The 16266-nt window shown below is 41.4% G+C and overlaps 1 protein-coding gene across 1 annotated transcript; it reads left to right on the forward strand.

The window, feature by feature from the left end:
• Positions 1-6135: 6135 nt before the first annotated feature.
• Positions 6136-8420, forward strand: cdkn1cb (cyclin dependent kinase inhibitor 1Cb). Its single transcript, XM_080545232.1, has 3 exons — positions 6136-6772; positions 7103-7223; positions 7851-8420. The coding sequence occupies exons 1-2, from the start codon at positions 6214-6216 to the stop codon at positions 7219-7221; spliced, it is 678 nt and encodes a 225-aa protein (XP_080401358.1). The 5' UTR covers positions 6136-6213; the 3' UTR covers positions 7222-7223; positions 7851-8420.
• Positions 8421-16266: the final 7846 nt, after the last annotated feature.

A 16266-nucleotide genomic window follows, 5' to 3' on the forward strand; every position in this document is an offset into this window, starting at 1 on the left:
CAATTGCTTTCACACAGTCTCATTCAGGAGGTTCATGGGCAATTAGGGATAATCTGCAGGTCTCATTTGTAAGGAAAAGGCTCCTTTATTGTGCTGGTACTCGGTCCAGCAGTTAGGCCTGCCGTCTATGACATTGGCCCCTGAAGGCAGGGGATTCCCCAGACTGCCTGTCCCTACTGCCTCCTCTCAGCTATCTCCTCTCTCCCATCTAAAAAGGGCTTCCTTATCCAAAGTACTGTTTACATTTAGATTAGCATTTTTGGGCATTTTAGCAGACGGCTTTATCCAAAACCACTTACAACAAGTACACTTGTCTAAGTAGGCGAATCATTTATCCATCAGTCATCGTAAGAAAAAGTAATCTATATACAATATGCTATGACCAGGGGCCATTGGCAGTTACCATGCTAGAAGAAGGACGATTTATTTTCTTTCTTTCTTTCTTTCTTGTGACCCACCTCTTCAGGCTACATCTTAACTGTCCCTTCTAAAGACCTCCTCATCCCCACTACCTCCCTGTACAGTCTCTACTATAAAGAAAAAGAAGAGAAGAGACAAGAAAGAAAGAAAGAAAGAAAGAAAGATTCTTTCTTTCTTTCTTTCTTTTCTCTTCTCTTCTTTTTCTTTTTCTTTAAAAAGTCTTTAGAGACTGTACAGGGAGGTAGTGGGGATGAGGAGGTCTTTAGAAGGGACAGTTAAGATGTAGCCTGAAGAGGTGGGTCTTCAATCTACAGAGGAAAGTTTGTTAGGAGTTTCACAAGGTCGCATGCTTTCTATTAACAGTGAAAAAAGCTGAGAGCAAGGCTATCTCAACATTCATCTAAACTAGATAGATGTTCCTCTGTTGCTTTAAATTACATTTAAATACATAGCTGAATGGCAAAGTGGTACACACATACACAGTGATACACATGACCACTTCATCCCCACTACATTTAAAAAGTAATCCTTGTTCTTCTAGCATTGTGACTGGTGATGGCCAGTCAAAAAAATGTTTCTTATGATACATGATGTTAAATGATGTATAGATGATTCACTTATTTTAGACAAATGTACTAGTTATAAGCAGTACTCAAGTTGTAAAAGTAAATCAGGGGGGATGGTGGATTTTATCATATGGGGACAATTTTAGCATCCCCACAGTGTCAGTGACTTCAGTGTCAGTGACTTGGTAAAAATGTCATTGCATGTGTGCGTGCCCCCTCCCTCGCCCACAGTATCTTACTCAATATGCGCAAAACTAAATGTTGAAATAGCAGTAATACCACGTTCATTGATAAAATGACATAAGGAAAGGGGGGATAGCAGTTTTAGAAGGGGGACGATTTTGACTGTTTTTATTTCAGGGGGGGGATGCCATCCCCCCTCATCCCCCCACAACTCTGTGCTGCTTATAAGTCGCTTTGGATAAAAGCATCAGCTAAATAACAAAAAAGAACATGTCATCTCCTCCCACGGTCCTGAGTTTGCTACCTGGGCCAACACATGTTGTCTTGTCGTGACGTTAGAATTATAAGGTTCTTTCTCCATTTTTGTCAAAATTGAGTTTTTTACATAATCTGATCCATTAGGTGTTTATTAATGCCTGTGTGGTGTTATTTTAAAAATGTTGACATTTTTGAGTTAGTAATTCATAAAATACAAAGGTTCCATCTCACAAAACATAATGGAATGTAAAAACTTATATATCTCTGAACTGCCCTAAACGGAGATAGAACCTTATCATTCTAAGCTCACGAGTTAATATGACTTATCCTCAACATCAGGTGATTAAAGATCACTTCCAGGTGATGAAAGAACCTGTGGGCTTTAATCTTCTCTGTGTTTATGTGGTTGGGGATGGGTGTGTCACAACGAGGTCAATTTCCCAGCTAGACTAAGGAAACAGGACACAGGTTTTTATAGGTGTCATAGGTGACATCGTTGGTATGAATGACTGACCATTTACCCCTTAAGGTACCATTATAGCCTAATCACAGAGTCATTCAGGTGAGGAGCATAGTGCACCAGGAAACAAGTCTGGGAAGTCAGGTCGTAATCCCTGATATATGCATACACAAGTCTGGGAACTCGCCGTAATCCCTGATCTATATATGTATATAAAGGGTAATGCTTTTTGGAAATGTAAATGCCACACTGGTTTTGTCTACATGTAGTGGAGACTAAGATAAAAAACAATTGAATCCATAGCACTTAGATACTATACTTAAGCAATATCACACAAGAGGGAGTGCTGTTATACTGAATATCAGCACGGCTGTGATACGGTCGTAGGTACGAGGCCGCAGGCCTAACAGCACGACCTTGAGTGTGATATTGCTTGTATACAACAGTTCTACAGCGCCATTTATTAGTTAACAGTAATAAGCGACAACAGATTATGATTTGTTTGTTTATTTCATCATTTATTTTGGCTCCGTCAACAAAAAATTGTTCCGCAACTGGAATGTTGCCTAGTAACCTGAACACAAACATCTGCAGGCTAGCTACTTTGTATTAACTGTCATTTCGGAGTGATACATAGTATCATACATAGTTAAAAGTCCCAGTGCTGTTATACTGTATATCAGCACTCATGGAATGCCTCTTGTCCAATCAAATTACTTGGTCTGAACTAACTGTTGTATACTTAGTACTATACAAGCGTGTTTGAGTGTCTAGAAAAGCGCTATATAAGTCTAAAGTATAATTACTCTGTAAGTGTCCTTGGGTACATTAAAGGGCGCATATAAAATGTATTAGTATTGTTATCAACAATTGTGTACATATATGCTGAAATATCACAGCGGTTGTTAAACCAAATCTCCCCCCCCCCCCGCCACAGGTATGACTCATCTTCTTCCCAGGCTGCTACCCTATCTACTACCCTCCTCCACACAATGGTCCCAGACAGCCCCCCCACCGGCATCACACCTCTCACCATCCAGGAGAGGGACGTCAACAAACTGTTTAAAAAACTGAACCCCCGCAAAGGCGCTGGACCAGACTGTCTGTCTCCCCCTCTACACTGAAGCACGGTGCAGATCAGCTATCTCCAGTGTACATAGATATATTCAATACCTCACTGGCTGAATGCAAGGTACCGGCCTGCTTCAAAACATCCACAATCCACTGTTCCCAAAAAGCCACGGATCACAGGCCTAAAAGACTACAGACCAGTCGCCCTAACCTCTGAATGAATGAATGAATGAATGAATGAATGAATGGTCTTTATTGTCATTAATACAGTACAGGTACCATACAACGAAATTGATCTGGGATCATGATCTGGGATCATGAAGACCTTGAGCGCCTCATGCTGATCTACCTCAAGGTCATCGTTGACTCTCTCCTCGACCCACTGCAGTTCGCCTACAGAGACAAATATTTCACCCGTAACTTAAACCTGTTACCAGAATACAAAACAGTTCTAAACCCACAATAATATAATCGTCTATGTCTATCGCATCAGAAAATTTGAGAGATTGACTGACAATTGGCTTTTTGATTGATCACTTGATTGATTTACCATAAATTCAAAAGCATAAAGATGTTTGTTTCATGAAGATATTTACTCTTTTAAGTCATCATTGACATTGTCATCATCATCATCATCATCATCATCATCAGCATCATCATGACAAAATCAATACTAATTTAATCACCAATTTCAACATATAAACAACCCCAAAAAAACAAAACTGCAGTTTAGTTGCAATAACAAACTAGTGTCACACTTTATTTACTAGTAATCAACGGGAGCAACTTTAACGGTCTTTAGCTTAGAATATGTGTAAACAATAGGCTACTGTATTGTGTGAGAAGAGTAGGATCATAAATCTATGGATACTCGGTTGGACTGCTGGCATCATTGTAACTGCAAACCTGCACAACCTCCTGCCTCCTCTACAAATAGGAATGTCTCTGATAGTAATACCAATGATAGCCACAGGATGGCGACGTTTTACAGCAAATGACGGCGATAAAGCTTACGGTTTCAACCAATTCATCAAAAAATATACAAAGGTATATCTGTGGTTCAACCCTGTCTTTGTCCAATCCAACATCCCTTGATCAGAGTTTAGGAGGCTTCAACAGCAGGTCTAATTAAGTTATCACCCTCCAGACCAGCTTTGGTTAGACAAGTGTTAATCTATTTCACTCCTATTACAATGTCATGAGTGACTTTAGAGGCCTCAGCGTCTAATGTAGTTACAATTAAATGTTTACATTTTTGGCATTTAGCAGACGCCTTATTCCAAAGCGACTTTACTATCGATACATTTGACTAAGCAAGTGAATCATCAATCCACTAGTTGTAGCAGGAAGAGTAATCTAGCTCAGGCCCGGGGCCATTGGCAGTCATCGTCCGGGGGGGTAAACAGAACAAGTCAGAACCTATCAGTACTAATCAGTACTAATCAGTACCAGAGTTTAGCACTGACCACTCTGGCTATCTGTGTTCAACACATGTTTATCGTTTTGAATGAAATACTAAATAACATTGTTGTATTGTTGTTTTCTTAAGGTTGTCTCTGTAGCATAGCCTACATTTATCTAAACTTTTATTTGATCTTAACTAAAAACATTATTGTAATTAACTGGACTTATTACTATTATGCATAGCAAAACACTTACATGTTAATATAATAACATATATTACTAGTATATATATATATTATAACATACATTACAACACATAAAAACAAAACAAAATTGTGTTCAAACACATTCTCGCCTAGTTATGTATTGCAGTTAGTATAACAGTATTATACTGTAAGTTTCAATTGTATATTGAATTACATTGTAAATATCTTCTAGATATTGACGAAGATGTCAAATGGAACGTCAATAATGTGTATTTCAAGTATATGGGATAACGTTTTTATTTTTTATTTTTTATTTTTATGTTTAACCTTGATATAAGCAATGGCCATAACATTACATGGTCGACTTAAACCGCACCGTGCAGGCTCCGATATTTATTTATTTTCAGCAACTATCAAAACGATCAAAACAAATCTGTGATTTGGCGTTTTGTCTTTTGACCCAAAATGTGATGTGCCTGTCCTGGCCAGACCGGGGCGCTGTTGCACCTCACATCCAGTCTGAGGTTGAACATGAGGCGTTTCCCTTTAAACCCCTTGGACTCAGCTTTAAGTAACTCCGTTTCTCTTCACAACTAGTACAGGCCAGGGTAGGGAATAGTTATCATAATATCATCAGTTATGTTATATGAATACTGGCAGGTTTATTCTCACAGAATTCTTAGGTTCATTTGAAATAACAAATGTAATAGGCTTCAATTATGTCCAAACAACACTTAAATTAAACAGAACTGTATTTCTGTTGCCCCTGCAATGTCATCAACACAGTTGCACATATCATGATATTTTACAATATAAGATGTTTGCCATTATATCCAATGATAGGTCTCACGTGTAGTGTAGGCTATAGGTCTTAAATCTAATATCAGGTTAGTTAATTGGTGTTAGAGTGGATTTAAGTTGTGTTCTCGAGAAGTACCCACAGCACTGACTTTATTCCAAACACATTTGATTTTAAAACATGCCCATGGTAATTACTGCGTGTATTGCGGTCGAATTTCAAGAAAAGTTGACCCATGTGTGTTAAAAAAAAACACATCAATTGTAATGGATAGGGTTTCATTGATATTAATGTTCTCCATCACTGGTGTTGAGTCGGACCCAATGGAGATACTATAGATTTCTACTGCGGGACGTGGCTGTAAGGAAAAAACACATAGTAAGCAACAATCTTTAGGCAGCAACAACAGTTTCACATCGACTCCACTTTCGAAAAGGATTTTCAATCGGCTCCAACGCTGGGCACCCTGAGAACCAATCAAAAAGCAGGGAATTTGTTGGCGTCTGTCCAACTTTCCTTCCAAACCAATGGAAACGGAGCACGGAGGCGGGCCTTGGGGAGAGGGGTTGGGCCGTAGATGAACCAATGGGCGGGTCGGGCGATGTCACTACACGGGACCTACAACTATGAAGGACTTTAAATACGATGTGGTTCCCGTGTTGGGTACATTTAATCATCACTGTGAACTCAGACAGACAGAAACACAAGAGTACAAATAGGCTACATAGGCCTTACTGTTTTTGTTTACGTAAAAATCCAGGAATCTGTTGCCATAGAGAGTAGTGCATTTTTTTTCGCCTCTTTTGGAAAATTAATTAATTACATTTTGGAAAAGCCAAAGGCACAATGTCCAACGTCCAGCTATCGAGCAGCGCCGTGGAGAGGCTGGCCGCGCACCGGAGGACCTTTCCCCTCCACGCGCGCACGGGCGCATGCCGGAACCTTTTCGGACCCGTGGATCACGACGAGCTGAACCGGGAGATGAAGTCCACACTGCGGGAGATCTCAGACCGGGACCAGCGGAGGTGGAACTTTAACTTCGAGGCCCACACGCCGCTGCCTGGGGACTACGAGTGGGAGGAAACTCCCGTGGATACCCAAAGCCCCGTCTTCTACCAGGACTCCGTACAAGTGGGCAAATCAAGGATTGTTGATTGCATCAAGTCATGCACCTTGGACTTGAGCCCAGCACAGGACTGCCCTTCTCAGGATCTATTGCCCGTTTGCAAGGACCGTTTAACTTTAACCAGCTCTGAAAGTAGCACTCCTTCTTCTTGCCCCACCGAGATCAACCAGGAGAACCGAGCGGACAAGCTGAACTCAGGGAAGCCCTCGACCCGCAAAGCCCCGTGCACCCGACGCAACAGAACGGCCACTACTGACCCCACGGCCACACACATAACAGGTACATTTAACAAACCAATAGTGTTGCGTTATGAATGCATGAATGAATGAATGGTCTTTATTGTCATTAATACAGTACAGGTACCATACAACGACATTTGGGAGGGGGGGCTCCCCTGGTGCTAGATTATTTTTTTTCTAAAACAAGAAGGGAAAAGAGCTGGTTTACATAAATAAAGGCTATGTGTGTTACGCGTTGTGGTACACTGGTTTAGGCTCTATGTTCTGCGAGCTATATATACCGTGCGTATTTGGGTTGGGAACCTCAGGGTATGCTTCAGGCTGTGTGGTTCGTGATTCTAAATGTTTTGTTGCTTTTTTTGTGTTCCAGACTTCTTTGCGAAACGAAAACGGCCGGCCGACACGAAGACTAATAATGAAAGCACATGCATGCAACATTCTTCGTCTGCAATTCCCGTGGAACAAACTCCACGCAAGAGGATTCGTTGAAGGTAATGCATGAGCCTGCCCTATTCATGGACATATAGGTTAGACTCTTTCGGGTTTACACTTTGGCTGTGTTCGGAATGGCATACTAGCATACTACTCATACTAGATATGACGTAGATTTTTAGTATGTAGTACGTTCGAACTGTAGATTATGTGAAATTTGAGTATGCAAGAAATGTATGATTTTCGGTCGGCTGGTATTGGCATACTTATTATGAATTTAGTAGGCAGTATGCTAGTATGCCATTTCGAACACAGCCTGAGACTTAGTCGTAGCCTAATTGGCGACAACCAATAATGTAGTTATATGTCGAGGGGTAGTTTTGTTGCCCAGAACTGTAGGCTATTCCACTGTACTGCAATTCCAACACTTGCACTGATAAGGGGAGTGGATGTAGTGCCTTTGGGTCGTAGTAGAGTAATTTGGGGTTGGGGGAGGGGAACTTGCGTCACGGTGGCGGGAAAGGCTGGGGCAAATGGTGACGCTGTGCTGAGATTACAACTCCAGAGATTTTCTTCGGAAAGCTGACTCATGCATGGCCTTTCCTCTGTGACTTCTCAGTAAGCAGATGTGGTGAAACTACATAACTAAGCCTATATCTTACGTTGTTTCTTTCGTTGTTTTCCAGGTGTTTGCACTAGGACTGTGTGATTATCGTTTCGAGTTAGAGACGGAGATGAACGTGGAGGAACGGAGAAGGCAGGGCGAGCCCCGTCCCACCCCGGCTCAGTGCGTCTCCGAGCGGACCACAGAGACTCTCAGGATCGGCCGGTCGGGAGAGACTCCGCCGAAGGACTTTATTCAGACAAAATGTAGCATACATGGTTGCTTTGCATACAGCCACTTGACAGTGTTAAAATGTTTTTAACAACTGTGCAATCCTAAATTACTTAAAAAATTGTCTACACTGGCTAAAAGTGTGCAGCTTTATAAAGACAATAAATGTTTATTTCTGTTCAATATATCTGGGTTGTGTATATATATATTTTTAAAACTATTCTAATTTATGATTTATTTATGTTTCTTTATATTTACAAAATGCCTTCTTTGATTTAGCCAAAGGGCAACTTTTTTTTATTTACAAAGTTTTTATTGTGATGTTTTGCAATCATGTAGCCTAGCTTTTCATAGCAGCCTACACTTGAAAAATAGGTTTCATTGTGTTTCTGAGCCGTTATGTCGTTGCATTCATTTTCTGTTTCGCAAAAGATGCAAATAAAAATATTTTCGTTTGAAATTTAACAAACCGTTTTTTGTGTTTTATTCTGCGTTTAGTAGGCCTACAAATAGCCTTTTAACACCAGGTATCATAATGGGTCCTCTACAGAAAGGATTAGTTTGTTAATAGTAGGCTGTGTGTCATTTCCAGTAACGCTTGCACCACTATATTATAGGGCGTCGCCACCCTGCACCACCTCAGGGCTCCAGTCACACTTCTGCCTTTCAGGCACAGACACAACAAGAAAAACATGCTTTTATCCTCGAATGGCATGCCTCTCTTTCAACCTCTGACTTAAACATATCTAGAGCCACTGTGGACTGTAGCCTATGTCATCAAATGTAATGAAGCCAATATCAGAATATCAAATCTCAATGGCATTCGGCAATTTACATTAAAAAACGTGAATAGTGAAATGGATAACCTAAATAACAATAATGGACGCTTTAGACTAAAACAAGGTTCATAGGCCTTAATTGCCACGAACATCCTCCAAGGTCAGCTTAAAGGTTGTTGTGATTGCAAATCCCTTAGGCCATATAGGCCTATATTTAATGTCACAAACCATTTCTAACATAAGCCTAGCTATAATTCCCTCAAATCAAACTTGATCTATTATCACAGGTTATTTCAGTTCACTTAGGGCCTAACGCGTGCTGGTATAGGGCCTATGGGCTTAATAGCCTGCCTTAAACATTGTTTTCATCGTAGTTGAATTGCATGGATGGATGGCGCATTGAAACGTGCATCCATGGGCAGCATGGCAGCTGCGGGATATAGTCTGGGATTTAAAGGCCCTTTCGCCCTTCTAAAGAACGGCAGCAGCTGCCTTTGGAACCCCGCATTGTCCACATGGACACCCCCACATTCACCCGCACTCAACCACCTCTCTAAAGAACCACTCACACACACTGTTTACTCCTGGAAGCACCGCGCCACACCACCTCGGCCTGGAGGCCACCTGCCCGAAGAAGAGAAAACCCCTACTACTGGTCTTTGTAATTGTCCTGCTCCATTGAAACAAACCATTCAGTTGGTCATACTTGCAAGTTTACCCTCAATTGAAAGAAAGCAAAACGCACGCACTTTGAATGTTCATCTGCGCAAGCCAAGGAGTGCATGCATGCGCTCCATAGACCTTTCCCTTCATAACATTGGCATACGCCTTTATCAATGGGTTAAAAAATGGTGAGCTTAGAATGATAAGGTTCTCCGTTTAGGGTAGTTCAGAGATATTGAGCTTCAAAGTTTTTACATTCCATTATGTTTTGTGAGATGGAACCTTTGTATTTTATTAATTACTAACTCAAAAATGTCAACATTTTAAAAATAACACCACACAGGCATTAATAAACACCTAATGGGTCAGATTATGTAAAAAAAAACTCAATTTTGACAAAAATGGAGATAGAACCTTATAATTCTAACGTCACGACATGTCATTTTTCACATTTTCATATATTCTCCCAATCTTAATCGTGAATAGTTTGGAAAATGAGACGACTTTTGATGTCAGAAATGACTTTTCCAGCTCTACAAAGACGCGCAGACTCTGACGGCCTTGTTCTCGTTTCCAACACAAAGCTCTGCCCGTTCCTATTCTTTACTGTTTGTTGCCATATGGCAAATCCATGTCGACATCGCCAAGAGCCATTAATTCAGCCACATAATGTCCTGCATCGGAGAACAAAAGACACTTTGTTTGCCCCCTCTATTGATACGAACGGGTGAAAAAAAATATATATAATTAAACTATGGCGATATCCAGCTAATTAAGGTCCATATGTCCACGGGGAGCAGCGGGCTTGTTCAATAAACTTCTACATTCTCAATACTTCGCATGTAAAAGATGACAGATGTTCAACGTGTAACTTTAATGAAGTCTCTCTTCGATGTCCGAGACATTTAGGGACAATTCCCGGAGAGTTTAGGGGTCATCTTTCTGTCATGTCATTATTTTCATTAGAACAATTTGAAGAAATGTTTCTGTGCTTGTAGGTCAAACAGGCCTGAATTAGGCCAGAGACTTAAACACAAACATAAACAACTTTTCATTACAAAAAAAAAAGAATTAATGCTCATTTTTTTCTTCTTGAAAACTGTATAGGCTTATTCAAAACGACATTATACATGTTTCTCTGCTCAGGCCTAGGCCTAGGTCAAACGGTCCTGAATTAGACCAGACATTAAACAAACGTGAGAAACGTTTGCAAACCGTTTAGTCTCTTTTATTGAACATATGTATGTAATATTAAATTAGGTTGATCGATTTAAATTCGAATGATTTCTCATAACATGTTCATCATTGTGGAATAGCTTCAGAATATGCCAGTGTTTTGCCTACATTTTGGTAACGAAAAGTATTGCCTTGTCTTTGTTTATGTTGAATTATCGACTGAATTCTGAAAAACGTATTATGGTGGAGTAGGCCTTGTTCTAAATCTACAGCCTCACATTTGCAATGTTTTGAATAGATGGACACCTACAAAAGGTCGAGAAATGTGGGTCTTCCAATTCTGACGTGGATATAATCGAAATTCATTAGTATTCGTACTTTTTCTTCATTGCACATAGTCGTGAATAAACGTGATAAACGTGAATTATTATTCATGACAAATTAATTAAACCCCCATCCTCATCAGATTATCATCGATGAGTCTAGGCCTAAAGGCTACTGCACACCTCGTGCCCCATCACACAGTCAACCATTTGCAATATGCATTTGCAATATAATCGATTTGCAATATAATCTATTAATTGTAGGCTATGATATATAGAGAGAACATTGACCACAACATCTTAAATCAGAGGGGAGATTCCAAATACAGCCTGGGCCTTATTAGAACTACAAAATCCATTTTTATCTCCCATTTCTGACTGGGCAGATTTAGGCAATCAAAATGTTCTTTGCATTTGCTTGCTAAATCAAGGGATTTAGACATATATCTGTGCCTAATATGTGCATTTAAATGCATAATGTAATCTGATTAATCACGAAAACCAATACCAGATTTTTCACCAGAGATGATACTCGACCATTTCGATGAGCCATTATAGGCCTATGGAAAGATCTCAATGGCCTACAATCCTAACGTGTATAAACTGTACATTCTAACATGCGCAGAGACTGAAACGGAATCGCCTTTCTTTCACCACAAGTGAAGCAGACAGTGATACTGTGGCTTATCAACCAGACTGTCCCTGAGCTTTGGGTGCCTGAACTCCGCTGTAAAGTCGCGCGCGACGTAAGAAACATGGCTCTGGTCTAAAACATTAGCCTACTTTGAAAAACCCTAAATCCCGTTAAAAAAAAAAAACACAATTAACAGCGTCCGTCTGCAAAGACGGCAATTAAATATAGAAAGGAGGAAAATGCAGCCCAATGCGAATTAGCATTTTCCATGGCCATCTGGCATCGGCGCAGGCGACGGGGAACAAAGGCGCGCTGGATTGAGAGAAGAGGCGAGTGTGCCATCGCATTGACCTGCAAATGAGGCTTTGTCACCAAATTAAAGCTCCCTGACCCTCATGCCCCCCTCCCCAAAGCTCTATTTTTTTTTACCTAGCGTGACGAATGGACGGGTGAATTCATGTCTGTAGGTCTACGTTTAGGCCCATCATAGACCATTGTTTCTGTGTTGTGGTATTGGGCCAGAAACCAACAGCGCGTTTGCTGAGTAGCGCTTGAGTAGTTTTATGCGCACTAACGGACCAACATAATTAGATTTCGACTCTACCTTGCAAGAAGCTATAGTGCAGGACAGCCTATATTGCTGTTATGTGTATAGCCTACAAATGTTACTGGATGAATCCAAGTCCAAATGTTCCCTTAACGGCATGGTCGCATAATGACAAATTGCATCCAAAGTTGTACTTTTATCAGACAAGTATGAAACTCTTGCATGTCATGTTCACGTTTGACCACTCGCTGCTTCTTTGCCCCCTAGGCGATGGAAGGTGAGGCGACGTGGAAGGCTTACCAGGGGTCTAGCGATGCGCATTAGGGCACCTGTGATCTCCAACTGCGAGGCCGTGAGTTGACAGAGACCGGCGTGTTTGCACACTTCTTTTAAAGCTGATTACGGGGCCTTGTGTTGGAAAGCAAGTCTGTTTGCGTATTTACGCGCGTGCATGCTCGTGTGTGTGTGCGTGCATGCTCGTGTGTGTCTGTGCGTGCATGCTCGTGTGTGTCTGTGCGTGCGTGCGCGTGTGAGAGGAGAAAGAGAATGAAATGTGCGCAGTGCGCTCCGCCTCCAGAGGCGGAGCGCACTGCGCACATTTCATTCTCTTTCTAATTTCTTTCTCTTCTTTTTTTCTGGCGTAGGCCCTACCTCCACTCAATATTCATGCGTATGTGTAACAATGACCACAGCTCAATCCACGCAGCCTCGCAGAAGGCCGGCTGACAGAGAACTCGTGGCAGCCTTTCAGATATCTTCTTTTCTGTCTTCTCTTTTCTTTGAATCCCAGAGTCTGGCTCGGTTGGGGGGCCCTAATCACCCTCCTCCCACCTCAATCTTTAATTCACTTTGCTCTCCCCACGCATCAAGGGGATCGGATTTTTTTTAAAAGTCCAAAGCAAAGCAGATCCCTTACAATGTTTCACAACTTGCTGGAGCGAATCCTAAAAATCCATTGTGTTTGGCTGTGTACCGTATTTGTCCTTGGCCTACATAGCGAGCAAATGTAAGCAAACTGAGCAAACAGAATCATATTACAGGGTTTTCACTTAGGCCTACTCTTGAATGAATGCAAGAAGAAATACGTTTAGGGTATATTTTGGACAACTTGCCACTTTTAACTTTGGTTTGTCATGCGTCTCGTGTGTTAGGGCATCAGTCAAATACGTCAATGCATGAAAATGCGCTCCTTTCCGCGCCAAAACGGGGGTTAAAAGGGCAGCTATCGATTTGGCGCCATTAGAATTCCTTGTCCGATCATCCGCATTCCTTTGTGTGAAACAGGTTCTTAAAATACTGCAGAAGAATATAGGGATTTCTTAAAGATCAAATATTATGATGATGACATAAGAGTTGCAGTGAAAAAACATGTTTAAATACACCTGATTAATACCATTATTTGACATTGCCTGTTTTTTAACCTGTTCTGTTGACACTGCAAAAACGAAATTTGAAATGTATTAACATAGGCCATACAGAATCGTGTAAAATGAATTAAATTATCAACACTTCTCATTTTCATATCTCACTCTACCAATAGTTGGTTTGTAGGCCACTTAGGATATCTGTTTGATAGACTCCCCAAGCAAAAATGTTGTTAATTTCTTGTAAATTCTTCAAAATGTTGTTGGCTTGGAAGCACTTTTCCAGACAGCATGTACGTTGCTGATGTATATATGACTTACTTATACTTGCTATAATTTGCTTTGGATAAAAGCATCAGCTAAATGTTTTTACATATTGACAGCGAGAAGCTGTATATTTTGTAAACAATTCCATATCAAATAATGGTGTAGACATCAGAAATGTAATGACACAATAATGAACTAGCATAGTGCTGATACATAACCCATGGTCGGCAAAGAAGTGGCTGGAGATAGTTTAGAGATGCTCCTTTCCTGATTTCACTACCTATCTTCCGCCGTAGATTGAAGACCCATCTCTTCAGGCTACATCTTAACTGTCCCTCCTAAAGACCTCTTCACCCCCACTATCCCCTCCCTGTACAGTTTCTCTACTGTAAATAAACAAAGAAAAAGTCATTCTTCCTTCCTCTAGCATTGTGATTGCCAATGGCACCTGGTCCTAGCATAGATTTCTTTTTCTTATGATGACTGATGGATAGATAATTCACTTACTTTAGACAAATGTATTTGTTGTAAGTCATTTTGTATAAAGATGTCTGATAAATGGCAAAAATGTAATGCATTACCAATAGAGGCCAGAGGCCCTCTCCCCGAAAAGTGATGGTACTTACGACGTAAGCGCATCAGACATTTTTCACTAAAAGCCACAGTAGCCTAGGGGGATAAGTGTGAAGGCAAACAATTGAGAGGGTTCTGACAATGCCACCGGACTGTCATGTCATTCCTGTATGCAGTATTCACGTCAATTGAAACATGATCTGGCATTCCTCTCCAGACCAGATGGGAGGTGTGCTCAGCTCCCTCTAGAGCCTAGTGATGACTAAGGGTCCCTGGGGCCGTTCTGACCTACCCACTGCTTTCACAGACCTCCTCGCTCGGAAAAAGAGACTCAAGTCAAACTCTATCAACCGGGGTGTGGCCGTAAAAAAAAAAAAGAAACGCTGTTCCCATATGGCGTGCATGTATGAGTATGCCTTTGTGTGTGTGTGGTGCTCATGGACAATATGGCGTGCATGTATGAGTATGCCTTTGTATGTGCTCGGTGCTCTTGAACAATCGTGGCATATGGGAGGCTTGTGGAGCCGTTGAAAGAATACCGTCACAGGATACTTACTACCTTGCAGTTGCCCGGGCTAATGCTGGGTGTTGCAAGCAAAGTAGGATGTCCACATACATTTTGACAGGGACTGTATTCGTCGCATAAAGTTGTTCAAATTAATGTGCCATTTGCAGTCGTTCTAGTGGACATTTAGAGTAAATGTATTTGATAACACAATGAATTCTGAATTCATTCTGAGGCAAAGCGTGACATGAAGCATCAATCATGCTTTATGTTTCAGTGCAACTATGAGCGGATGAGGCAATCTTGGATTGTCGAGATCATAGGTTTTGGCGAGATATCTACGTATATTTGGAACTCCTTTGGTAGACAAACACTGTATCCTGGCTGTAACGAGCAAGGGAGAAAGAGAGAGGGGTGACACTTGACGACACTGATCTAACTCTAACTCAGTGCCAATCCTGACAACCAGAGTCCTCCACCTTCTTTCAGCCCAACTTTCCCTTTGTCTCTCCTCTTTTCTCTTTCTCAGAGCCAAACCTGTTCCCCTTCACATGCTGTCTTGCTGGGATGCGAGCATTCTGTTCAGCGGCTGCTGTCTCTTTATCTGTCCATCCATCCATCTCTCCCTGACTCTCCTCTTCTCCTCTTCTTTCACCCCCCCTCTTTCTATTGGTGGGGCAGTTTTTCTTCTCCCTCAATCATTTTGGCTCATAAAACTCCGGGAGGAGTAGTAGCGGCCTGCGTTTTCAGGGCTGGCTACACCCCTGTGGGTGCACTGACTCGGACTAATACTATTCGCGCCTCAGATTTGCTCGACCGGCCCCAATAAAGAGGCGGCGCTGGCGGCCTTTATGAGAGTCACAACAAAGGGCTATCATTCATCGGCGGAGCAGCAAAGCAGGGAGTGGCAGGGAGTTGGGTTGGGGTTAGGCTGCTAGCATTGCTAGGCCGCTAGGCCGCTAGGTTGCTAGGTCGCTAGCTCTAGCTAGCCCTGTCCAGCTGCTGGCCTTCGGTCTCACTTCTTCACCATGTTATAGAGATTTGGGAATTTTTAACCTGCCCTTTTTTTGTACTTTACTTTTTTGAAAAGATTGGGGAATGTGTTGACAACTTAAAAAAAAAATTGCTGACTGCAATGGAAGTGAATCAGACTTGAGATAGGTTGTGCCTCAGTGGGAACCCGATCAAATTTAGATCTGTGTATGTGACTCAATCTTTTTCGTAAATCAAGTACTGATGTCAATGAGAGAATTGCATAGAAATGTAAGTTACATGTAATAGCTAGGAATAGGCCACTTAGAAAATGTTTTTATGTGTCACATCATGGATGACTTCTTCGTTTGATGTGCTGAGACAATTCCCACAATCCTCAACCTCATATAAAAACATAAACATTTGTTATGATGACGTATAGATGATTCACTTACTTTAGACAA

This window comes from Nansenia antarctica, assembly GCF_963989245.1.
Source record: "Nansenia antarctica genome assembly, chromosome: 14".
NCBI classification, from domain to species: domain Eukaryota; kingdom Metazoa; phylum Chordata; class Actinopteri; order Argentiniformes; family Microstomatidae; genus Nansenia; species Nansenia antarctica.

Coding starts and splice junctions, on each gene's coding strand:
- cdkn1cb (XM_080545232.1), top strand. CDS start 6,214: ATGTCCAACGTCCAGCTATCGAGCAGCGCCGTGGAGAGGCTGGCCGCG. Junction 6,773..7,102: donor CACGGCCACACACATAACAG/GTACATTTAACA, acceptor TTTGTGTTCCAG/ACTTCTTTGCGAAACGAAAA.